This window comes from Mustela putorius, unplaced genomic scaffold (genome assembly GCF_011764305.1).
Source record: "Mustela putorius furo isolate JIRA1106 unplaced genomic scaffold, ASM1176430v1.1 tig00003983_pilon_pilon_pilon, whole genome shotgun sequence".
In the NCBI taxonomy this organism is placed as follows: Eukaryota; Metazoa; Chordata; class Mammalia; order Carnivora; family Mustelidae; genus Mustela; species Mustela putorius.
In genome coordinates this window covers 15910593-15936937 of record NW_025422123.1, presented here as the reverse complement: position 1 = coordinate 15936937, position 26345 = coordinate 15910593, and the positions used below count along the sequence as shown (strand labels likewise).

The 26345-nt window shown below is 37.7% G+C and overlaps 1 protein-coding gene across 1 annotated transcript; it reads left to right on the top strand.

The window, feature by feature from the left end:
* The first annotated feature begins 4461 nt into the window (after window positions 1-4461).
* On the top strand, window positions 4462-23532 carry RHAG (Rh associated glycoprotein). Its single transcript, XM_004771896.2, has 10 exons — window positions 4462-4712; window positions 12137-12320; window positions 12938-13088; window positions 15106-15253; window positions 15368-15534; window positions 17153-17290; window positions 18095-18216; window positions 21641-21723; window positions 22053-22126; window positions 22823-23532. The coding sequence occupies exons 1-10, from the start codon at window positions 4556-4558 to the stop codon at window positions 22853-22855; spliced, it is 1257 nt and encodes a 418-aa protein (XP_004771953.1). The 5' UTR covers window positions 4462-4555; the 3' UTR covers window positions 22856-23532.
* Window positions 23533-26345: the final 2813 nt, after the last annotated feature.

Genomic DNA, 26345 nt, shown 5'->3' with positions numbered 1-26345 from the left:
AGGGAGAAGCAGGCTTCCCACTGAGTAGGAAGCGCAATGCGGGGCTCCATCCCAGAACCTTGGGATCATGACCTGAGCCGAAGGTAGACACTTAATGACTGAGCCACCCAGGTGCCCCCAGATCCAAATTTTTGTCCCCCTCTCCTCCCTCTCTACTAGCTCCTCCTTCTCTTTTTTACTTTAATTTTGTACAGGAAAATAGCAGCTACTACACTAATTTTATTAGTGAGTTTAGGGAAATATATTTGGGATATAATCCTTTCTTGGCAAGACTGTGGAGAGTGAATATTTTTAGACATAAAACTCTTCTCTACCTTAACCAAGTAACAAAAGTTAACATCATCAGGAATGAAACATGTTGATATCATGTAAGCTCTGATATAGTAGGAGGAGAAGCAAATTTCGTCCCTGTAATATTTAACCCTAAAATCCGTAACTCCAGACTAAGCATGTACAAACATCAGACAAACCCAAAGTGGGGGGCTTTCTTCAGAACATCTGACCGGTACTCCTCAAAATCATCAAGGTCATGCAAGACAAGGAGAGACTGAGAGACTGTCACAGGTTATAGGAGACTAAGAAAGCATGATGAGTTAATACAACATGGATCCTGGATCAAACCCTGGAAATAAGTGTCTGGAGTTTAGTTAATATTGTACCAGTGTTCATTTCCCAGTTTTGGTCATTGTGCTATGATGATGTTAGATAATAACACTAGAAAGAACCTGGATGAAAGGTAATAAGGAACTCTTACCTTTGCAACTTTTGTAAACATAAAATCATTCATAAACCATTTGAAAATCTTTTCTGATTCCTAATGTTGATAGGATATAACCATTTTGATGACTTTATTATTTGAATAGTGTGTCCTTATTTTTACAATTTATTGTACTTTGATACAGAAGTTTCAAATTTTTCCGAGGAAAAAACCCTGCCCCATAGGTATCACTTTGATAGCTCTTTAAGAGCCTAGAGTTCTCATCTCTTTATGGTTTATAAAGTACCTTCACATATACTCTCTTGCCTGCTCTTTCAAACAACTGCTTGAGATGGATAGGAATCTTTGTCCACCTGTAGGATTAAAAAAAATAATTGGCGACAGAGACAGTATAAGAGATTCACTTTATGGTGTAAGAGTTAGTGACAGAGTCTTGTCAAGAACCTGCATCAGAACAATTTAACAACACTGAAAAAATTACCTGATGAGCAAAGAATCTGACTAGACATTACTTAGAATAGGAATTACAAATGGTCAAAAAGGCACATGAAAAGATGTTAACATCATTCATCATCAGGGGAATACAAATCAAAAACCACAGTGACATACGACTTCACACCCACTAGAATGGCTAGGTCAGAAAGTCAGAAGACAGCAAGTGTTGCTGAGGTTGTAGAGAAATTAGAATGTTCATACACTGCTGATGGAAATAAAAACTGGTGCAGTCATTTTGGAAAACTGTCTGGCATTTTCTCAAACAAGTTAATCATGGAATTATCATATGACCTAAAATTCCACCCCTCAATGTATGAAATGAAAACATGTCAACACCAAAAATTTGTACATGACTATTCATAGCAGCATTATTCATAATAGCCAAAAGTTGGAAACAATCAAAATGTCTGTCAATGGACAAACAGTTAAAGTATCATATAGCCACACAATGGGTTATTAATGGGTCATGGGGAACAATGAGGTATTGAAATATGCTATCACGTGGATAAAGCTTGAAAAATTGTGCTAAGTAAAAAGAAGGAAAAAAGAAAGAAAAAAGAAAACAGTCACAAGAGAGTTCATGCTATATGATTCCACTCATGGGAAAGTCCAGAATGGAGAAATCAATAGAGACGGAAAGTAGATTAATGGTTGCTTAGGGAATGTGTGGTTAAGGGAGTGATTGCTAAAGGATATGGGATTGTCCTCAGGGAACAACAAGGTAGTGAGGGAAATAGCCATTTTTTAAATATCATGAAAACAACAAACACCACAGAAACATTGCACATAAACCCACTATGAGAAGTGCTATGAAAGAGAAAATCCAGTTCAATGAGATATACTAGCAAGAACCTGGGTTCAAATGGGAAGCCAAAGCAGGCTTTGCTGAGGAAGAAGTTATAGCTTTTTATGTGAGAACCAAAGGCTGATATGTGTAAAGTATGGCAGGAAAATGTGTGGAAAGTGTGTTCTATTTAGAACAGTTTGAGTGAAGAGCTAAAAGAAAAAAAAATATTTTCCCAGATTGTACATCATTCAGCTTATTTCAGTGCAAAGGCTCAAAAGGCAGGTAAGGGATGTGAACTCCTCAGTGGTCAATACTCCAATATATCTACTACATTCTGTCATTTTTAAAGTTTAAAGCCGCATTGATTTATGATATTGTTTTTATACTATTTTATGTATTTTTATTATGTTCAGTTAGCCAACATACAGTACCTCAGTAGTTCTTGATACAGTGTTCAATGATCTGTTAGTTGCATAGAACACCCAGTGCTCATCACATCACGTGCCCTCCTTAATGCCCATTGCCCAGTTATCACATCCCCCTACCCCCCTCCCTTCTGTAACCCTCACTTTGGTACTCAAAAGTCCAGAGTTTCTCATGGTTTGTCTCCCTCTCTGATTTCTTCCCATTCAGTTTTCTCTGTCTTCCGCTGTGGTCTTCTGCACTATTCTTTATATTTTACATATGAGTGAAACCACATGATAGTTGCCTTTCTCTTCTTGACTTATTTCACTTAGCATAACCCCCTTCAGTTCAATCCATGTTGATGCAAATGGTAAGTATTGTTTAGCTCTTCTTGCAATATATATTTTATTATTTTGGGGGTGTTTGTAGCATGGTGTATAGTTTATCAAGAGAAACAGTTGAGCATTTATGATTTGCTGGAATTTACATGAATAATCTTTGGGCCACTGCAGAACCAGAAATCAAAGTGTGAAACGGGTATGTGTATTCCCCAGCTGAGCATGCAAACCCACACAGGCTGTGTCATCCTGTGAGGAACAAGGGAAATAGTTATTTCCAAAATCTTTGGATTGTAGATTTAGAAAATATCAAAGATCATTTAGTCCTAATATTGTATGGTTTATTGTGGACAAATACAGAAAAAAAGACAAAAACAAAACAAAATAAAACAAACTTGCTGCTTTCTTTTATAAACATTTGTTGTGATACAGAATTTGGTTCAGCAGTTATTTGTACTTATATTCTGAATAGAATATAATTTTGGAAATGGGACTCACTAAAATAATTTTATTTAGGGGCACTTGGGTGGCTCAATTGGCTAAGCGTCTGCCTGTGTCGCAGGTCATGATTCCAGGATCCTGGAATAGAATCCCACCTGGGGCTTCCCACTCAGCCCGGAGCTTGTTTCTCCTTCTGCCTGCCGCTCCCCCTGCTTGTGCTCTCACTCGCTCTTTCTCTCTCTGACAAAGAAATAAATAAAATCTTAAAAATAAAATAAATTAATTTTATTTAACTGCTAGCTATAAGTTCTCAAAGTTCTCTATTCTGTTATGAGAACAACTACACAATGGAAGCAAGAACTGTCTCCATATTTTTTAAGTGTTTGGCACCTTATTTGCAAATGACGGTTTGTCAGAATTTGGATTTGCTATGTCCTTGTTTAAGTTCGCCCCCTTCTTTTCTAAGACTAAAAAATATATCTCAACATATCTGTGCATTCATATATTTCCAGTTGTGTAAAGCTGAGTATGGATTCAAGAAAAACATTATCTTAAATAAGCAAAACCACCTCTTATAGTGCTGTATTTTCCTCATTGTCCATGGGCTAATATTCAACATCTAGTATCTTTAATATTGATTTCAAGGCCTTTTACAACCCAGGCAAGTTGTATCCCCTTTTTCTCATTCCCTCCCTATCTGCCCTGTAATCTAGCTTTGCATAACTAATTGCTATTCCTCAAATATGCCGTGTTCGAAGACTTCTGCTAGTCCATCTTACTAATAAAGACTATTTATTTTTAATGTCCCCATCAGTATAAGTTTTTGTGCTAGTGTTCTTAGCCCAAGATAAATCGCTGCCTTATATATGTTCTCTAGTACTTTTAGAGCCACTATTATTTTACCTACCCATTTTTATACAATCATTTGTATATATGTCTGTCTTCCCAGCTAGATACTCAAATTCCTCCAGGAAGTTAATAAACCCATTCTCTATTTTGTTTAGTTTCATGTCTCCTATAGAGCCTAGCTCAGTGCCTGCCATACAATAAGCACTCTATAAGTGTCTGTTGAACTATATTAAATAAGATTCTAGACACGTTTGTGCAATAGAGCATTTCTGTAGCCCGACTTCTTCAAATCTACATTGTGTATTCTTCTAACTAGCATTTTGAATGACTTGACTACAGTGCATAATTCTCCCCAAGAGGTGGGGTGTTTTGATCAGTCTTGCCCATTTTTTTTTTTCTTGCAATGTCATTGGAGTGAGTTGAACATGCAGCTGAATTCCACACACAAAGCAGTCCTTCAGTTCTTATCAACCTCCCACAGCCTCTGAAGCCCTCAGTGTACCTCTGTCTTTTGCCACAGACATGAAGCTCTCATTCCCTCTCGTAGCCATTGGACTGGAGGTTTCCATGATTGTTTTATTTGGATTCTTTGTCAAGTATGAAACAGAGCATAATCCTGTCCAGCAGCAGTACGGCACCAACGCGACAAAAGCGGACAAATTCCTTGAGTTGCATCCTCGTGAGTAAACAATCTACTTCCTATTACCCATTTTGGGCTTTTCAGAATGTGAATGCATTTGGGGCACTTAGAGTGTGAAATCTTTGAATTCTATAACCCCTTGAGCTCCACACTGGAGCCCCTTACAGAATCTGTGATACTTATGGATACTAAGGGGATTATAATTTCGTGCTGAGGTATCTTGTCTATGGCATTCATCTCTGTTGTTAATATGTTTGAATAGAATCAGTGTCTATTAAAATATCAGCATAAGAAGCCAAAAATTAAAACAATTGATTAATCTTTTGTGTTACCTACATCTGCTAAATGACATTATTTTTCCCTTAAATTGATCTCTAGTTCTGCAAGGTATAAACATATCACCCCCCAAACAACAACAAGCGTCTAAGGTAACTTTCAAGGAGAGAGCAGAAACTAAGTGAGATATGCAGAAGGGAGACTGGATTTCATGTGGGGGCCCTAAGGTATAAGAAGTGGTATTAAGAATGACATTAGAGGTAAATGGATATACTCTGGGTTTTATAACCTTCTAAAAGGAAAGCAGTTTGCTCCTCTGCAATGGGAAGAAAAACATGGGCACCTAATGTATTTTAAAGGCAGAGTCCTTCCCTGGAAATGGTAACTGAAGAAAAGAAAGGGTTTAGTTCCAAGTTTGATAAGGAAGACAATGAAATAGTTAATAAAGCAATAATAATTACCATTAACTGACTGCCTATTTGGAGTCAGGCATATTCATTACATCATTAACCAGGGAGGTGATAATATATCATATATATATATATATATCACATAATTTTATTATTCATTAATTTATTAACTATTAAATTTATTCAATTATTGAGAATAGTAACAATGTTTATGACAGTTCTATGGGTAAGTCTAAGCTTTTCAAAAAAACCCCATATGATATTTGTTTCTCATTCTTCCATTTTTTGAGGGGAGTTATATAATGGGGAGTATTCTCATGCAGACATAATGACCCTAGAGCCACTAAATGACTCAGCCCATATTATCTCTGGTTAAAATATTTTGTAGAATAGCCCAGAAGCTACATAATTTGGTTATACATATATATTTTTTCCTACAATTTCCCCTATATTTCAAATCAACTCACATAAAACTTACATGACAGCCTACATCATTAGAGAGATTAAATACTTGCTTGTTAAGAAGAAATGTTCAAGTCAAACACATGTGGGAGCCTGCCCAGTGCCATTGGTTGTGCCAAGTGCAGGTGTCATGTACAGGAAGGCTCTGCTCCTGCTTGAGAAGCTCACAGCGTCTTACAACAGTTTTTGTTTTTGTTTTAAGATTTTATTTATTTATTTGAGATAGAACATGAGAGAGAGAGAGGGCGCAAGCAGAGGGAGCAGCAAGCAGAGGGAGAAGCAGACTCCCTGCCGAGGAGGGAGCCCCGATGGGGGCTCGATCCTAGGACTCCGGGATCATGACCCGAGCTGAAGGCAGCCGCTGAACCAACTGAGACACCCAGGCACCCCCTATTACAGCAGTTTTAATTGCAGGGTGGTGGAAGTTAGGAGTTTTTCACAAATAAGCAAGGCAGAATATTAATTTATATTTAAGTAAAGTCAGTCAGATATAGGTTTGTTCATCCCTCTTGCTTGCATTTGGCTATGCTTTTCTAAATAGCAGAACAGTGCCTGGGGTCACACAGACCATCCCCAGGCATAACCGTGAAAGTGTGGCATGCCTGAATATCATGTTTCATGCCACGAATGACTCCACAGATACTCATTTGAGAAACAAGCTATATTCTGTAGGTGTTGGGGCTTCATGGTAACTAGCAAAGTATTGGTCACTCTGCTGAGGCAGACAGGTTTTTTTTTTTTTTTTTAAGATTTTATTTATTTTTAAGAGAAAGAGAGAGAGCACAAGTAGGTGGAGCAACAGGCAGAGCAGGCAGAGGGAGAAGCAGGGTGCCTGCTGAGCAGGGAGCCTGATGCGGAACTTTGTCCCAGGACCCTGGGATCATGACCTGAGCTGAAGACAGATACTTAGCTGACTAAACCATCCAGGTGTCCTGAGGCAGACAGTTTGACAAGGAATGAAGTGTGACTGTCACAGGCAGCTAATTCTTGCTAGCTATAGACAGAGCAGAGAAAAGGAGAGTTTAGGGAGAAGGCCCTTTGAGGGCTGTCACCATTTTATTAGAATTCTACAAACACACGTCTGTAATGTCTATGGGATAGCAAAACCACAGCCATGATCTTGTTGTACTCTATTAGATTAAAACCTACTGGTCTTGCACTCTGAGTAGTTTTTACCCATGTATGATCTTGTAATGCTATGCCTCGATCATTGGAAAAATATTAATTCACCATTATGCAAATATTTCAAACATTGACATAGTTCATCATATAATAATGAAAGAGGATATTTGTTAATACCACCAGCCATCTCACCAGAAAATCCTTGAGAAATATTAGGAAGCTGAGAAGCTTGCAGTGATGGACACAAACTTTCTAAAATTCTATTTTTTTTTAAAGTCAAAAGGTATTCCTGGCAACAAATACTGTTGATTCTTTTCCCTGAAATGACAGCCTCACTTCACTCATTTTTCAGACAATGTCAATACCTGTCTGAAAAACCATAGTTTATGTCAGTCTTTTATTTCAAGTAAAAATAGAGTTCTGTGGGGGGGGGGGACGACAAAACAAAACAAAACAAAACAAAAAAACCCTGCTCATTCAGTTGGTACCAAACAATAACAAAAATTTTTCGTTTCTGAGATATCCATCCTGTGTCAGCAGTACTCTATGTGTAATGGCATTTCCATGGACTAATTCCTACAGGGTATTCAAAAGACACATATAAGAAGGTCAGTAGTTGGGGCGCCTGGGTGGCTCAGTCGGTTGAAGCCTCTGCCTTCAGTTCAGGTCATGATCTCAGGGTTCTGGGATCGATCCCAGCATCGGCCTCTCTGCTCAGCGGGGAGCCTGCTTCTCTCTCTCTGCCTACTTGTGATCTCTGTCAAATAAATAAAAATTTTTAAAAAAAGAAGGTCAGTAGTTAGATTAATAATTTTTCTTGCTTCATCAAAAAGTTTTTAATTAAAACCTGCTTTCCGCCCCCCACCCCCACAAGTGAGTGGTTATTAAGAATACCACATAAGAGATTCTTTCTTAACTATAGGGTTGTGGAGGGGAGTAGATGGGGGGATGGGATAACTGGGTAACAGACATCATGGAGGGCACACGATGAAATGAGCACTGATGAATCACTGTACTCCCTTTGAAACTAATAATACACTGTATGTTAACTAAATTAAATATAAACAAAATATTAAAAAAAAAGAATACCACAACCATCAGCATGGATTGGTACCATGCTAAAGGACCCATAGATTTACATAATTTTGCTTCCTCATCTCTGGAAATACCAACAGAGAGAAAAAAAGCAAGGAACACCACAGGATTATCATAAAAATAGTTTTCACCTCTCAACCCCCCTGAAAATGTCTCCAAGACCCCCAGATGTGTGCCAATCACACTTGGGGAACACTGAATGTATAGGTAAACTGACAAAGGATATACTATGCCACTAGACATTATTTTATGAATTTCAATACCAACGGTGGATTAAGCATAATTATTTCTTTGTTTTAAAGATTTTATTTATTTATTTGACAGAAAGAGATCACAAGTAGGAAGAGAGGCAGGCAGAGAGATAGAGAGGAGGAAGCAGGCTCCCCGCTGAGCAGAGAGCTTGATGTGGGGGCTCTATAACAGGACCCTGAGATCATGACCTAAGCTGAAGGCAGAAGCTTTAACCCAATGTCACCCAGGTGCCCCCAATCATTTATTTTTAATGATCTACATTTCAGAATGCATTTCTGTATTTACTCAGATATTATTAAGCTCATTTGTTACCAAAAGATTTAGCAGATCTGGGTATAAGTTATAGGCAAAGAGTAACTAATTTATGCAGTGTAAATGATTCCTAGGGAATTGCTTGCTGTTATTCTAAGTGTAACCTGGAATTGTTTCTATTCCTGAATTAACATACTGTCTGTGGTTTATGACCTAACCATAAGATCCCAGCCTCGAGTAAAACCCTGGGGTTGCCTTTGATTGAATAGTTTTTACATAATGGAAAGGACTGGAGACAATGAGCACAAGTACAATCCATATCCTAGTTTCTAAATACCATTCCCCACTCAGGGGCTCATTGGAGAAATTGCTGGTTCCAGGTCAGGGTAAAGAAAGCACAAGTTTTGCCAAGGATGTAAAGACTAATGGGCATCTGTCAAAGAACACAGTAGCATCCTGCTTGAAGCAACACCAACTAGACAAATTGGAGATTAATGGAAAATTAAAAATAATAATGAAGGGTACCTGAATGGACCTGAATGGCTGGGTTGTTTAAGTGTCTGCCTTCAGCTCGGGTCATGATCCCAGGGTCCTTGGATTGAGCCCCACATGGAGTGTCCCTGCTCAGCAGCGAGTCTACCTCTGCTTCCCAGCACCACCCAGCACCACGGGTGCTCTCTCTCTCTCTCTGTGAAAGAAGTAAAATTCCTTATAAAAGCAAAAACAAACCAAATAAATAAATAAATAAATAAATAAATAAAAGAAGAAGAAAGCTGAACAATTTCTAATTAGGTTGGATTCACTTTCTCCTGAAAGTGTGCCTTACTGGCAATGCTCGCTCAGTATTTGAACAAATGACCAGTGAGCACACATAGTAACAAAAACAGACAAACCCATAACCATAAGCAAGTGAAATAAAATAAGAGGGGTATACACGAATGTACAGCTGTGATCTGGTTCTTGAAGGGTGTATAAAAGCTTGCCAGGTCAGGAAGTATTGGGTTCGAGTTGGAGAGGACATTCGAGGCAGCAGGCATATACAACTAGAGGGAAAGGACGGGTTTGTTTCATTCATTTGATGGGGGTGTTGTTGGAAAGTGAGTCAGAATCATCATCTGCATTTTAAGCACAGTTGGATTATCAGGACTTGCAAGATATCCTACGGCAAGATAAAGATGGAAGTAAAACAGAAAATACCAGCTATTGTCACATTTCCTCTGGAAACTAAAATCACACTCTGTTGAGAATATCTGATTTTAGACAAGTCTTGGAAATTCTTAAAACCTGTTGGAAGACTTCACAGAAGTTCAATCTCCTTTCTCTCTACAGAGGACATTTTATTCCTTTAATGGCAGTCTTGCACTATAGAACTAAACCGATGGCCCTCTCTCTAGTCCCCACCCATACATTCTTAGAACAGGATACAAGACATACAGAATCCTAATTGTTTACAGATCTTTCTCATCCACATTTTTTTTTTTTTAACACAGAATCACTGTCAAGAGTTTTCACAACATTATATATAAACTCTTTAGCAACCTAAATAATAGATGAGCTTCTTAAGCCCCCTGGTGGCAATAAGCAGTAACAATCTTTGAGGGGAAAAAAACCCATCGAAGCACAGTTAAGACGTCCCATCCCTTACATTTCAAAACCCAAGCAGTTTCACGTTTGTTGGTCATGGCCCCACAACAGGTCACATGGAATCCCAATCCCAATCCCTAAATTCCCTGGGTGGATAATGAGATGAGGATGGGCGTTGTCGCCTCTCTGAACTGGAAGACGGTGCAGTGTTCTCCTCGATGAGACTTCCCGAAAATCCACTGACAAGGAACAATTTTCAGAAATCTATCCTTCCCTTTCTCATCCTCTACATACTGCCTTTCTTGGGAGGTGGCTGAAAGTCTCATTGCATGGATAGAGTCAAAAGAGTGAATGACTCTAGTGTGTACCTGAATCATGGAGTATTCTCATTCTCTTTATTCTTTCATGTGCTGCTTTTGTCCACAAGTTAGATTGGATCTTAAGCCACTGAAGGACCCTACTGACTCAATCTATGATGCCAACCATATCTGTCTGTCTTGTTACTCATCATAGAGTAATACCTTAGGATAAATCCCCATGCCTCCAAAGAGCTTTTCAAATGCCTACCAAGAGCCTTTGAAATGCTGGGTACCTCTGAAAAGTCAACATCTTCCATCCACTTCTGGGTGGGATCACTGTCAGAGATTAGCTTATCCCATTTAATTTGCAAAGTTTGAAATTTATGTGGTCTCCAAGTTGTGTCAGGAAAGAAGGTCAGAAAAGTTCTGCAGAGAGAAATGAAGCCCATAAAGTAGGAGCTACAGGTTAGGCTCCCCGGGCTTTAAGACAGACATTAGCCTGAAAACAGTTTAGTAGGGAGTGCCTTAAGGATCAGTACCTGTAGCAGGAAGGTTTGCAGCGAGAGACCCCACAGGGTATCCTGAGACCCGGATTATTTAGCTCCTTGTGATTCTTCCCTGAGGGCAGGGGATGCTATTGTGAATCAGTCATTGACCACAGGCTACCCCAGGGAGAGGCAATTCCTGAAAAGAACTGAGAATTTAGGACTATCAACTGGCAACTCCTTATAGCCAGGGAACTGGAAAGAATAAGTTCTTCATCTTTAAAAGGGGTCTGTGGGCAGTGTATGACAGCATCTCCTTTAGTAGACAAAGCCAAATGGTGTAGTCTCCCTATCCACAAACACAGTCCCCCAAGCCTGATGACAGAACAGCGGGAGAAAGACCAAAGGGTAGTAACACGTCTCTGAGTTCCCACAAAGTCAACACTCTGCCTTGCTTATTTGTACATCCATCCCATGGTCTTTTTTCTTTCCTTTTCTTTTCTTTTTTTTTTTTTTTCAGTGGCTTAGAAAATGCTAACAAAGACATTACCTTATTGGACTTGAATGCTGATCTGATAAGATCCCCAGAGCTGGTGCTACTATACAGATTTGTATCTGTATAATAAATGGAGACTGTAGCTCTTTAATTTAGTCATTATTGCCTCTTATCTTATATGCAGACTTTTATGCCAACTCTTGGGGAGCAAAAGAGGACTGTGTCCTAATCCCTTCAACCAAGAAATCACAGTCGAGTGCAGGAGATGAACACCTCATCAAGGAACTATTACACTATAATGCATGCTAAATAAATGCTAATATAGTGTGGCAAAGGCTAAAGTTGAAGTGTTTGTAGAATGCTGTGTAAAAGACAAGAAGACATATTAATTTTCCTGGAGAGAACTGGGAAAGTCCGCAAGAGCGGGTGATGTTTGCACTGTGCTTTGCAAAGTTTTCCTCAGGTGGGAAGTAATTGAAAACTCTTCAAGTATGAGAACACATGGTATTCCAAGAAAAGGCTCAAATATTGAACAATTTGCCCAGAGTCTCATGGCTGGTAAGCAGTCAGACTGGCTCTGGAGCCTAGTCTTTGGCTTCCTAGTTAATGCTCTCTCTTTGCAGTATTTTATATATCAGATGTAACATTTAATAAATGGGATATATTATGAAGCAACCCTTTCTTCGTTCTCCCCTAAAACATAATTTTTTCCTTCTTTTTTTTTTTCCAGTATTCCAAGATGTGCATGTAATGATACTTGTTGGGTTTGGCTTCCTCATGACCTTCCTGAAAAAATATGGCTTTAGTAGTGTGGGCATCAATCTACTCATTGCTGCTTTGGGCCTCCAATGGGGCACTTTTATTCAGGGGATCTTGCACAACAAAGGACAGACAATATACATTGGAATCAAAAAGTGAGCATCCCTTATTTTTCAAAATTATGTTTTCAGGGCAGTTGTTTCTCTTTGTGGTCTCTTGTCTGTTAGCCTCTGAACTAGCTGGCACACTCTCTCCCTGAGACAATGAAATATTGTTGGGACCCCAGGATGTGAATCGACATTGTGCTCTACTGAGCTGGGTCATTCATTCATGCCTATATCCTCTCTGGTTTGACTTTAAGGACATGAGAAATCCTATCTCATTGAAGGTTATTCCTTCCATCTCAGCTACAGGGAGCAAAAAGCCTCCATTAGCTCTTTTTCTACATGTCTGTATTTACATTTTGAAATGTAAACACTGTAGAAAATAATTCATTTATCAGATCAATAAAAATAAAGAAAAACCTAAATGAGATCAAGAACAGATGGGTCAAAGTAAAGGAAATGCTGGAGTGACCAGAATGTATAGCAGATGGAAAAGAGGAGGAGTAAGGAAATGAGGGTGTGTAAGGGTACCTGGGACAAACTCCTGATGTGGTGTTTGGGGGGAGGCCCTTGCATGCTGGATAAAGGAATGCTGTGCTTCATCCAAGCTCACAGTTCTGTGTTGGGTGTGCATATTATTGGATTTATTCTTTCTTTTTTTCCCTCAGCATAATAAATGCAGACTTCAGTACAGCCACGGTCCTAATTTCTTTTGGAGCTGTCCTGGGAAAAATAAGCCCAGTCCAAATGCTGATCATGACAATACTAGAAATCGCTGTCTTTGCTGGCAATGAATATGTGGTTGGTGAGATATTTCAGGTAAGGATTAGATGATTTATACTTAGTAGCTTTGACATCAGTTCTGATTACACGCAAAGGATGCTTACTCTACATAGGGAAAAAGATTGGTGAGCATGATAGAATAGCAAGTGTAATTATACCCATCATTATCTGAGTGCCTTTGATAAACCAGAAGTCTTATCAACATTACCTCATTTCATTGTCACCACCATACAATAACCTGGGTATTATGCTGTTACTATTGTACAAATTACAACTAATGATCACAGGTGCTGAATGACTGATCCAAATCTGGATTCAAACCCAGATTTTACTAACTCCATAACTCTTTTTATTAAGTTATATTTACTATCAATGATCAATTCCTATTATATTTCAACTACTGGACGACTAGCCCCTTTTTTTTTTTAAGATTTTATTTATTTATTTGAGTGAGAGACAAAGAGTACATGAGAAACAAGGCAAGACAGACAGCACTAGCAGGAAAGGGGGAGGAGCAAGGATCCAGAAGCAAGACTCAAAGGACTGAATCCCACAACCCTGGGGATTATGACCTGAGTTGAAGACAGAGGCTTAACAGACTGAGCCACTCAGGCACTCCTGACTAGCCTGGTCTAAGGCTTGTGTTAAAGCCTAGATCAAATTTCTTCTCCTCCATGAAAAATCACATTGATTCCCCTGAGGATATTTCTGGGCATTCCCCAGTATTTTGCTCGTTTCTATTGAACATTTAATTCCACAGCCATTTTTTAAGTTTTTATTTAAATTCCAGTTAGTTAACATGCAGTGTAATATTAGTTTCAGGTATGCAATACAGTGATTCAACACTTCCATACATCACCTGGTGTTCATCACAGCAAGTGCCCTCCTTCATCCCCATCACCTATTTCACCCATCCCCCCACTCACCTCCCACTCTGTCCACAGAATATGTTTCTGAAAACTTTCCAGGTGAGTCTGACAAACAAAATAGTTAATGTCCTTGTCTTTATAGAGTTTACAGTCCAGTGAGAGAAGACAGACCTTGAATAGAGAATCATTTATCACCTACCCACCCATAGGCAGGTGCATGCACACACACACAAATATTATAAATTGAAATACATGCTATGAAAAATATGTAGAGGGGCTATGGGAGAGCATAACCAGAAGACCTAACTTAGATTGTGGAATCAAAGAAGGCCTCTCTGAGGAAGTGGTAGTTAAGCTGGACCTGAAAGGTACATAGGAGTTTATCAAGTATGAATATCTAAATAAATTAATAAGTTTGCATTATTTTCCTACCTTAATAAGTACAAGAGGAGCTATGAATCAAGTTTAGCACTTCAACCTTTCCCTCCTGGGGTAGGAGACTGTAGAAGACCAGATCAAATTCATACAGTGTCCTAAAGAGGGACCTAAATATGTTGCTTCAAATGAATCTTGAACATCAGTTGGTTCTCACATCATCATATAGCACAGTGAAAAAAATATGGGGAAAACTCGGGCTTTTTAAAGCTTCAAGTCTTTGAATTGTAATTAAATGAGCCTTAACTATAATGTCAAATGAATGCAAATAGCATCTTTCTTTTGAAATAAGGGCAGTGCCTATCATTTCATTTCGAATTTCCCTAACCTAGAGAAGTTAACTAAAATGAATTGAATGTCCACAAAGACCTAGCACTTTACAAACATGGCCTCACTAAGTCTCACCACGAATATATTAGCTGGTAATATTTCCCACTTTACAGAAGTAGAGAATCAGAGAAATATAATAATTTGTCTGAAGTCACATTGCAAGGAGGCACCTGACCTAGCATTGGAAGTCAGTTCTGCATGTCTCAAAATCCTATATATTTTTTTAATATCACTATCCTATTTTATCTTCTTTTATTCTTTCTCTGACATACTCTTTCTTTCTTTCTTTCTTTCTTTCTTTTTTCTTTCTTTCTTTTAATTTCTTCTAATGTTTAACCAATGAGCAGTCCTTTCATTGACTTTCCTCCTGTAGTTAGATTCAGTTTCACTTCTAAAAACATGAATGTTTTGCCCCTCAGGCTTCTGACATTGGAGCATCAATGACGATCCACGCTTTTGGGGCCTACTTTGGCTTGGCGGTAGCAGGTGTCCTATATCAGTCAGGCTTGAGAAGGCAGAATGAGAAGGAGGAGTCTGTGTACCACTCAGATTTGTTTGCAATGATTGGTGAGTAGAGATGAACTTGCCTGATTGGTGAGTAGAGTTGACCCAAGGCAAACAGCCTCCTCTGGACTGTCTTCCATATCCAGCACTAATCTCCCTTTCTGTGCTTTATGACAGGGACTCTTTTCCTTTGGATCTTTTGGCCCAGTTTTAATTCAGCCATCGCTGAAACTACAGAGCAACAGTACCTGGCCATCGTAAATACCTACTTCTCTCTTGTTGCCTGTGTGCTCACAGCCTATGCAGTTTCCAGCCTTGTGGGGAAGAGAGGCAAGCTCGATATGGTCAGTACATATTAACCACCATGGAAGCTTTGCTAAGTGACACTGATGGTTGCCCAGATGAGTAGGTCATTTCTGCCTCACTGCTGAGCTGCCGCAACAAATCACAACACTGCAAACCTTGCAGAATATTTTAAAAATAATGTTCATTTGTTTCTTCATCAAATTTATATTGTGGCAAATCAAAAGGGTGTTCTCAAGGAATATACAGTCCATTAGGGAACATAGTTACTCAAAAATCAAAGATTTGAGGCATATTTCTTTAATGATGGAGTAGACTATCTCCCAGGTCTTAGGAAATCTTCCTTAGAAACAGGTTTGCCAAGAATAGAAACAGAGAATAGGAGGAGGGTACGAGTTAAGTCTGTTTTCCTAACTGTAAATATTCCTCTCAAATAACAACTAAAGGCAATGTGGGGTCTGGAATAAGACTCTGGAGGGAAAAAAAAGGACATTAATGGGAATACTGGTAAAATTCAGGTAAAACCTTTGATTGTATTCTATCAATGCTACTTTCCTGGTTCTATGATAACATAAAAGGTTAACCTTGGGGGAAGCTGGGTGAGGGATATATGGAGACTCTGCAGTATTTCTACAGCTATTACAAGTTTAAAATGATATCAGAACACAACATTTTTTTTTAACACTCCCAAGTTGGTCTTCTGAGTTTCTTTCCTATGAACTAGAGAAATGTCTGTGAAGGAATAATCCACACATCAGCTGCTCTTCTTTTCCAGCCTGAGGGAAGAAAAAGATATTGTAATTTCTTCAAGAGGAGCTAAAGACATAGATTTCAATGCTGTACAATTTGTTTAATGAAAGAAAATTGAAAACAAAAAAAGAAATAAAAAAATACATGTACAGCTCAGTCCTCTCTTAAAAGTAGTGGTGAGACTTCTTCCTTAGGAAGAACAGCCAGAACATGATTCTTCTGAGGAATTCTGGTAAATGGCAACTGGTTACTCTTTCCACCATCTTCAAATATTCTCAATACAGTGACGCTTGTGAAAGCTGTTGTCTTCCATGTATAATGTGCACATTTTGATCTCTACATTCCCTCTTTGAGTGCTCGCTTCGGCAGCACATATACATTCCCTCTTTGAATATTGGAATGCCATAACTGTTGTCTTTTATTTACAATGTGCACATTTTGATGTCTCTACATTCCCTCTTTGAATATTGGAATGTCAAAAACTCCACCAAACACACACCAGCCACTTTTGGTTCATAATAACCACAAATGCATTTCCATACTGAATAAACAGTCATACCACTACTAGAATAACTACATTATATGCACCAAGCCTTCCATCACAACTTCTTCGGTTTTCCTCTCATCCCTCCCCAAGCCGGTCCCACTAACCTGATTGCTCAGTCCCTACTGAGGAACCCCAGTGAGAAAGATATCAAATGTCAACCATTTGGAAGAAAGGCTTTTTGTCATTACAAAGAACCTTCTTTTTAAAAAGGAATCAGTAGCCCTTTGAACTGAGAAATAGACCATGGAGTCCATGGAGACCATGGAGTCTATCTAGGGAATAGACCCTAGATAGATTACTTCATTCCTTCTGAAGCCGACCTCGTTCAGCTCACTTCATTCAAGTTTCTGTGCTAACCATAGGTCCACATTCAGAATGCAAGCCTGGCTGGAGGAGTTGCCGTGGGCACTTGTGCAGACATGAAGATTCACCCATATGGTGCTATGATCATTGGGAGCACTGCAGGAATTGTCTCCGTGCTTGGTTTCAAGTTTTTGACTGTAAGTATGACAGGTGCTCTCAGTCAAACTCTGAATCTGTACCATCATCTTCTGACATCCTACCAGCGGGGAAAAACTATGCAAATTCCTTTTATCATCACCCCTCCTTCTTCGAGGGTCATTTCCCTTCTTATCAGAAATACGGCTCACAGTTGTGGATCCAGTGGTTTCTACTCTTCCTTGACTTCTTTTGTGCACCAGGAAAGAATCTGATATTATTAAATTATTAAAAAAATTAGTGTGGGGGCACCTGGGTGGCTCAGTGGGTTAAGCCGCTGCCTTCGGCTCAGGTCATGATCTCAGGGTCCTGGGATGGAGCCCGGCATCCGGCTCTCTGCTCGCTGGGGAGCCTGCTTCCTCCTCTCTCTCTGCCTCTCTCTCTGCCTGCCTCTCTCCCTGCTTGTCATCTCTCTCTGTCAAATAAATAAATAAAATCTTTAAAAAAAAAAATTAGTGTGAATTGAAAGTTAAGTATGGGTGTTCGTTTCCTCGGGGCCGTTTCATTAAAGTTTTTGTTGTTGATGATGTTTGCTTGTTTTGCATAATAAAGCACTCTGTGTCCTTTTAAGGGGATTTAGAATATCATCAGTATGTCAGAAGGAGGAGGACTTGAAATCACCTGCCTTCAAATCCATCTACTAAAAACTGATATAAGTAGTTTTGCCACCAACATATTCAGATTCTTTGACTTAAGTGGGCTATAGATATGGATGGCGAAAGGGGTGACAGATAAAATTTTCCTGCATAGTCATTGACTTCAGTATGTCTAACAAAATAATAAACTTCCTCTTTTTACAATTTTAGCCATGTCTTACTGATAAACTGAGGATCCATGACACATGCGGTGTTCATAACCTGCATGGCTTACCTGGTGTGATAGGAGGCCTCGCAAGCATTGTGGCGATAGAACTGGGAGCATCTAAGGCGTGAGTTAAAGAATGGGTTTTTCTGCACCCTGAGGTCCAATGATGTTTTATCTCACTCTTGGGGGAAATCTGGTAATAAGATAGGTTTTTCTTTAGCAATCCAGGCGACGGTATCATCCTTACTGAAGCCAAAGAGACACGACTGGGTGGATAAAGTTGGGTGGAAAGATATGTCTTAACTAAGGTTATTAATGGTGGTTGGTTTTTGTTTGTTTTAATTAAGTGTTCAGTTAAATATTTCTACCACAGGCAAGTGTATCCTCACAGGGCCATATGATAATCACAGTCAGATTATAGTAGGCTTACTCTTTTAGTTAGTCTCACCAAAATGGAGGAGGGGACATCTGTGATGAGCTGAGCAGTCCTTTCCTACAATCAACACATCGAACAATGAGTTAGCATAACATGAAGAGCGCTGGATCTGGGGAATCAGGAAACCGGGCAAATGACTTTGCCTTTGCTATTTTCTAATAATGGGGCCTTTGACAACTCACTTAACTTCTGTTTCCTCTTCTGTAAAATGAGGGAATTATAGTATCTATTCTCTAAAATCCTTTCAAGCTCTAACAGACTTAGATTCTTCCAAGAGAGGTCATAAATATTTAAAGGGCCGGAGGAAGAACAGTTATCAGTCAAATCCAGGACAACAAAAGTGATGTCAAAGGCCATCAGTTGTCACTTTTAGGTAACAAGATTGGAAAACTTTGATATGAACATCATCCACAGAGTCCAGATCACTCAGGGATTAAGGAAGCAGGAATTAAAACTCTCAATTTTAAAATTTTAAAATTAAAATTTACATTTAAAAGTTTAAATGTAAATTTTTAAATTTTTAAATTTTAAAGCACATTAAAGCATAAAAGAAAAGGTGAAAATGTTTGAAAATGATTCAGAGTGACTACTGGTTAGAGTTTAATAATTTGAAGAGAAAAATTTCTTTCTTTTTCACAGATTAAAATTCAACTCTGTTGAGACCAGTCATGATAAATATTTGAAAAAATTTGTTTAATCATATTTTCTACTCAATAGAAAGTTGGCTTCCACTTTCATGTCTAGAGCTGACCTATTTCTTCCGTTTGTTTTCTTTCTTTTTTTTTTTTTTTTGTCCCCTTTGCAAAATTGGAGAACAACCCCAGAAATAGCCACATTTTCTTGCAGCTTTCTCTGGGACCTAACATGCTGATGAGACAAACACTAACATGTCTGAATGCTGAATGCAAATCAAGCATGACAAAAACATGGGTCCATGAGCTCAACTCCTAAGTGCTATGGTGTGTACACACTTTTAAGATGTGCCTCATGATGAGAAATAAAGGAATTACTGAGCATCATGCCTGCACCCATTGTATGGATGCAATAAAACAAGAACTATCTGGCTCTCACAGGCTGGGTCTCACTGGGTGGACTTGGGGTAGGTTCTGTAGTTGAGAGTCAAGCTCTTGGGTGTTCAGGTTGATCAGCCACTTCTCAGTATGCTCAGGGGGACTTGGAAGTGGGGTGGATGACAAGCCTTGGAAGGCCTAGTCACATAAGTGAAATTCACACACATCTCACACACCAGCTAAAATATTTTGGCCAAGAGCCAAGACTATTTACTCAGATATTTCTATTCAGAAGAGTAAAACACAAATCGGGTTTCTTGGTAAGCATAGAACAAGGAAAAGTAAGGATTCTTAAATGTTATCTGTGCACATTATGGCAGCCTAATTCTAATAATGCAGTTAATTTTGTTAAACCTCATGTTTCCCAAGCCCATTTTATCAGGGAACATTTTTTATCAAAAATATCTTTTAATACCTTGGAAAAAATGTTGGCAAATTCTGGTAAAATTTACAGGCCATTTACAAAAGAAAAGTATCATATGAGTAAAAATATATTAAATGTGAGATCTCACTAGTGATCAAAGAAATGCAAATTAACACGTTACCAATTTCTCATTTACCAAGTTGATAAAGATGAAATGAATCATGATACTGAATGGTAGCTAATGTAGAGAAATGGGGATATGAATTATACGTTTTTCTATTTCAAATGACCCTTAAGAAGTATATAAACTTTTACTAAAAATTTCATTTCTAGATATGTTTTATTTTAAGGAAATTATTGGGCAAATTCATAAGCATGTTCATAAGAGGATGTGTTCTCACAGCATTTTAAAAAATATGACACATTGGAAGCAACCTAAGTATCCAAACTCAGGACTATAATTACAGTATATTTTTAGAGTGTAGTATTTGGGAGTAATTAAAATTATGATCCAGGTCTACATTTACTGGCATCAAAGGACACTGAAGAATTAATGGGAAAATTAGTATTATAACATGATTGGCTTTTTATAAAAATATATGTCTCTATTTTACATTTTTATACTGATTAAGATTTGAGGGAAATTAAACTTTTTCCCTTCCTTTTCTGGATTAATGTTTTCTCATACTCTTAAAATGAGTATGTGTTGCCAGTACAATAGCACAATTTTCACATAGTAGAAAAAGTTTAAACCCTTCAAATAAAAAGAGAAAATGGAAATCTGAGTTTAGTACATTCTTTCTCTTGGATGATGAAAATGACATACCAAAGATGAATTACCAAGACACTCTCATTTTCCAATTGTTTGCTTTCCCATAATCACACATTTAGTCCTTCAACAACTATTTATGAATTTTCTGCTAAGGGTAAGGTGCTGTGCTAAGGAGGTCTTCACATCTCTAGTTCTTTTTTTGTCACTCCTATACCAGCCTTCTGCATTTCAATAGTTTTTTATGACATTCTTCCAATCTCAAAAATTATGAGGTTTTTTTTTTTTTTTACTAATTTTGTTTTAAGGTAACTGTGTCTAAAATGACTTACAGAGATTTTTAAAATATATTCAATGAGTTATCTTTACACTATATGCTAAAATTAGCTTTCCTGATCTTAGTGATTTTTAATTAATCTGCAATTTTCCTTTTGCGGTGGGATGAGGAAAGATGGCACTCATGTTATTTTGTACATTACTCCATCCTCAATGTCTAGAAGGGAAGGTGGCACAGAGTGAGGACTCAATAAATATTTGTTGAATGGATCAGATCGAAGATCAGAGCCTGGTGCCATATTTTTAGAAAATACTAAACTTTCTAAGGAAGATCTTTTCATCATTCCTAAAGAAAAATGTGATTTTTGCTTGAGTGCTTATGAGGACTTCTTAACATTGCCCAAGAATTTAATAAAATAAAATACAAAATAAAACAAAATAAAATGTACATATAATATAAAATATACATACAAAATAAAAATACAAAATAAAACAAAAATTGTAAATTGTTTCTTTGCTGGTGTAATGCTGCGCTCTGGCCTGAAGATGGCGAGCATCCACTCCCTCGGGGAATGAGATTTGTTTGCTGGTACTCTGGAAAAACAACACTGGTCTTTTCTTTTGGCTTCCTAGGTCTACCAGGACTACCATGTTGATGCAGGCAGCTGCTCTAGGATCTTCCCTTGGAACAGCAATTGTTGGAGGGCTGATCACAGGTCAGGATGAAAAGTAAACACTTCCATGTGCTGCATGTGGTCAGCATGATAGATGATAAACATATCGACTGGTAAATTTGAAAATATTCTAAAGTTCTGACAGTAAGTAAAATAATCACGTAAGCTCAAGGGGATGATTTTATAGCAACATATATATGTTTTTTTTTAATATTTTATTTTTAAGTAATCTTTATACCCAATGTGGGGCTTGAACTCAGACACCAAGATCAAAAGTTGCCCTGTAACTTACAGTAGTATTTTTATTACTATGCAAGTAAGTTTTCCTCTTCAGCATCATAACATGCCTTATTTTCTCCCTAATCTTATAGGTTTAATTCTCAGGTTCATTGTCTGTGTCCAGCCATCTATGGAATTCTTCTTTGATGATTCTGCATATTGGGAGGTACTGAGCAGCATTCTAGCTAAGAATGTAAATGATGACTATACCAGTGAAAGTTCTGCTCACCCGAAGCCTAAATGTCTGTTTGTCATCTTTGTGATAAAACTGGATAAACTGCCTAATTATAGAAAGAGATTGAGACAATGTATCCAGACAGATAAAATCAGAAGTTAAGGTCTATTCCAAAGCAGAAAGGACATCAAGACAGAATTCAGTAGGCAAATGTCCTTTGCTCCACTGAGAGCAATAAAAAGCTTCTCATAAATATAATAGGAATACCAGGAAGTAGCATGAGATTTTATACCATATACATGAGTAACAAAAACAGGTAGAATATGGAAGGTTGAAGAATATCAGTGAAGAAACTAACAAGAGGTTTTATGAAAAACATCGTCTTCTTTCTATCCTCCAGTTTCTACCTCTTTACTCCATTGACATTTCCCCAAATTATTTCCTGCAAAGCTTAAGAGTAATAGGTATTTCGATATGTTCAGCGGGATTGTCAGGAAAAACAGGTTTGGTAAAGAGAATGTAGTCCAGTGAGTGAGGTAAATATCTTTGTTCTTTTATTTTTCCCCAAGACAAACATTTGTTATTCCTAGTTCTTTCTATTGAAATACCTTTTGTGTTTCAGTGCTAACCTCTGTCAGGTCCAAGTGAAAGAAACTATAAAATGCCCTAATCTTGTTTTCTTTAAAGGTCCCCAAGAGGGAAGAAGGTGACAATGAATGAACATGATTGCCACAACCAGCCGGAACCTAAAGACTAAATATCATTCCTGTGTCTCAGTTTCCTTTCCTATTATCTAGAATCATGTTTAAAATTTTTTTAAAAGGCAGCATCCAACAAGAACAACAGAACGAATAGGTCCTGAGCCCTAGATGTCCAGTGTATAAAATCTTAACATGATCTGGTGTTGTTTCTTGACACTCAGTGATTGCATGGTCGAAGGAATATGTCTTATAAAACAGATAGTCAAATAGATTCTCTTTAGGACTCCCTGACCACTCTTTCCAGTAGGTGGGTACAGGGTGAATACTTCATGAATATTCTTGTATTTTTTTTCCCCATAGAGGTAAATTTACAAAGAAAACAACACATCTGCTTATGTCACTTTTATTATACATACTATGTCTCCAATCCCAAAGGTATAAAACTAAAGCCAATAAAACAATATGTAAGAAATCTATATAGGAAGTATAAAGGAAATTAGCAAGAACATGATTGTTTTTGGTGGTGCTTTCTTTATTTAGAAATAGTCTAGTTAGTAATGGTATGTCTTTACTTGAATAATCTTATGCTTAATTCTTTTTGCATGTTTATTACTTGAGACAAGAGTTCAAATGCTATGTGACCAGTCTATTTTGTATAAAATTCCAATAAATTAATTGTTATTTTATTATAAATTACAGCATTTGTCTTTGGCTCCCCTTTCTTTGACAGTTGGAATTCATTTTATTAACAAGCATACACACACACATACACTCCTCATACATAGTCCATATTCAATCCAAATAAATTGTTACTATGTATTAACTACAAAATAATCAAGTTCATGTCTCATATAATAGGGTGAGTTTTAAGGAACTAAGTATTAGAAAAGATAATTGACATAGTCATATAAAACTACTTCTAGGGAAATATGGTCTTCTTTTCTCTCTCTCTAGAATCTTTTAAGATTTTCCTTTGATTTCTGGAGTCCCAGAATCTTGTCAGAATGTGCTTTTGTATCTGTGAAGAAGTAAACCCTGGCATAATTAATAGAACATCAGTTACTAGATGCTAGATATTAAAAATTACAAGTAACAGTGAATTATTTAAGGTTTTATTTCTCTGGAGAAATCGTATAATTTTTTTATAGATCCTAAGTATTTCATTACACAAATAGGTGATGTATGTCAGAGTCTCTTTCACATGGGTTTTTAAAGTGTGCTTATGTTATAAAATCCACTACCCCCAGTCTTGCTGATCATCACAAAGAATCATCTTCACTATCCAGATGCCCAGAGAACCCCTCATTCCCCATTGATCATAAGGCAAAGCTCAGAGGGTCTTGGGTAAACATGGGTGTGCATGTGTGTTTTCTTAAGTCTATAATTGTGATGTGCTTAGGCACAGGGTTGTGATGACCATTATCCCTTGGCTTATGGACACTCCCCTGCCTTCCTGCAATGAAGTTCTTATAAATGGTAGTCTTATTTTAAAATTCTGAGTTTATGGTCTTTTTCCCACAATAGAATATGTCTTTTATTTTTTTTTTTTTTAATCTATCTTGCCTAGAATCTGGTGAAGCATTTTAATTTGAATATTTGAGTCTTCTGCTCAGATAAACTTCCTTCTACTACTTAGTGGCTCCCTCATCTCATCTGTTAATTTTCCCTTGTCTAGCACTCCAGTTATTTACATGGAAATTCTGCTAGATCTGTTATCGAAATCTATGGCCTTGTCCATCTTTATTTCATTGGTTTTTAACAGAGATTCTGTGCTCCTTCTCTTCATCTATTGATTTGTTTGCAAATCATTGTCCAACTTTATAGACACAGCTAAATTTTGTGTGTGTGCACATGCTATGCTTGAAGCTCCTTAATTGAGCTTATAATTTTGTTTATTGGGAAATGGGATGCATTTTTGTTCAATATCAAGTTTAAGGTCTAATCTCTCTCTGTCAATAGTTAAATAACAATTTTATACCTTAGCTGTTCAAAACAATTTCTGATATCAAATAATACTATTTATATCACTTGGCTGATTTTAAGCTCTACTTGGATGATCAGTTTCAGGAAGTTTTTGTTTTTCTTTGTTCCTATCTAAATCTGAAAGACTGGCCTAAAATTTCATGCAATTTCAGGCAGTGTGGTGAAAGCAGAGATATTTTCAGACTTTCCAGCCCTTGTTTCCACAGTCTTCATCACCTATTGTATAAGGTAGGAGGGCTCTGCTGATCTAGGGCAGGGCTGATCTAACAACAGCTTCATGTTGTTAGAAGCCAATTATTTTGGGTGTTCTTGAGTCTCTTCATTCTGGGTTCTGGCACCTTTTCGGTTGGTTGTTGATTTAGTATGTCTCTTCCTTAGGATTTATATTCCAGTTGCTGAGGTACCTGGGTGGCAGTAATCTGGATAATGAAGGCAGGCACAGCAATCTGGCAAAGTATGTCAGAGATTTGCCAGAGTGTGAAAATATCATTCCCTTAATGAGAGCTCAAACAAAGCCTCTCTGTTCCTCAGTCTTTTCAGCAAGCCATGCTTGGTGTTCTTCTAGAGCCAGGACCAGAAAGAACTCAATGTGTCTGCTAACATGCCTGCAGCTCATGGGGGACAAGGGAGACCCACGTCACCTCAGGAATGCTCAGCTGAAAAGATAAATTACCATTCCCTGGGGATTCACAAACCTCTGCAAAGCAATAGTTCTCAAACCTCTCCTTGTTGGGTATCTGCCACCTGCCTCCAAATTCTCATCAAACACAGAGGAGGGAACTTCTCTATCAGCTTTTATTTCCTTCTTTGAATCCAAGGTCTTCCATCCTCCAGTTAAACAGCAGGCTCAGTTACTGCTCAGCTCAGGACAGGCCTTGTAGTTTGATTAGAAATATAGGATGAATGGTGCCTGTCTGGTTCAGTGAGTATAACATGTGACACTTTATCTCAAGGTCATAGTTCAAGATCCACATTAGATGTGAAGTTTACTTTTAAAAAAGGGGGGATGCTAGAATGGTAGCATACACAGAATGTCATAGATAAGAAGAGAGGAGAACCTAAATAAAATTAAAAGAAAACTTGCCAGAAAAAAATATATATATAATATATATAACTATAAATATATATAAATATAAATATAGATATATATAGGGTATATATAGATATATATATAGATATATAGATATATATAGGCTATATATATATAATATATTATATATATATAGTTAGGCAAAGAGTGATTTAAAACTCAACTATATATATATATTTATATATATAGCCCAACTTGGGGCTCCATACTCAGCATGAAGTCTACTTGAGTTTCTCTCCCTCGGCCCCTCCCCCAGCTCTCTCTCTCTCTCAAATAAATCAACAAATCTTTAAAAAATAATAATAAAAACAAAACAACCCTATTGAAAATAAGCAAACACTCTTTCACCTGGAAACCACTTGCTCATGAAATGAAAGATTAGATGACTCCTCCATCCACTTTCCCTTCTTCTTTTTGAAGATAGATGTTGCTGCTG

Coding starts and splice junctions, on each gene's coding strand:
- RHAG (XM_004771896.2), top strand. CDS start 4,556: ATGAAGCTCTCATTCCCTCTCGTAGCCATTGGACTGGAGGTTTCCATG. Junction 12,321..12,937: donor ATATACATTGGAATCAAAAA/GTGAGCATCCCT, acceptor TTTTTCCCTCAG/CATAATAAATGCAGACTTCA. Junction 21,724..22,052: donor TGTTGGAGGGCTGATCACAG/GTCAGGATGAAA, acceptor CTAATCTTATAG/GTTTAATTCTCAGGTTCATT.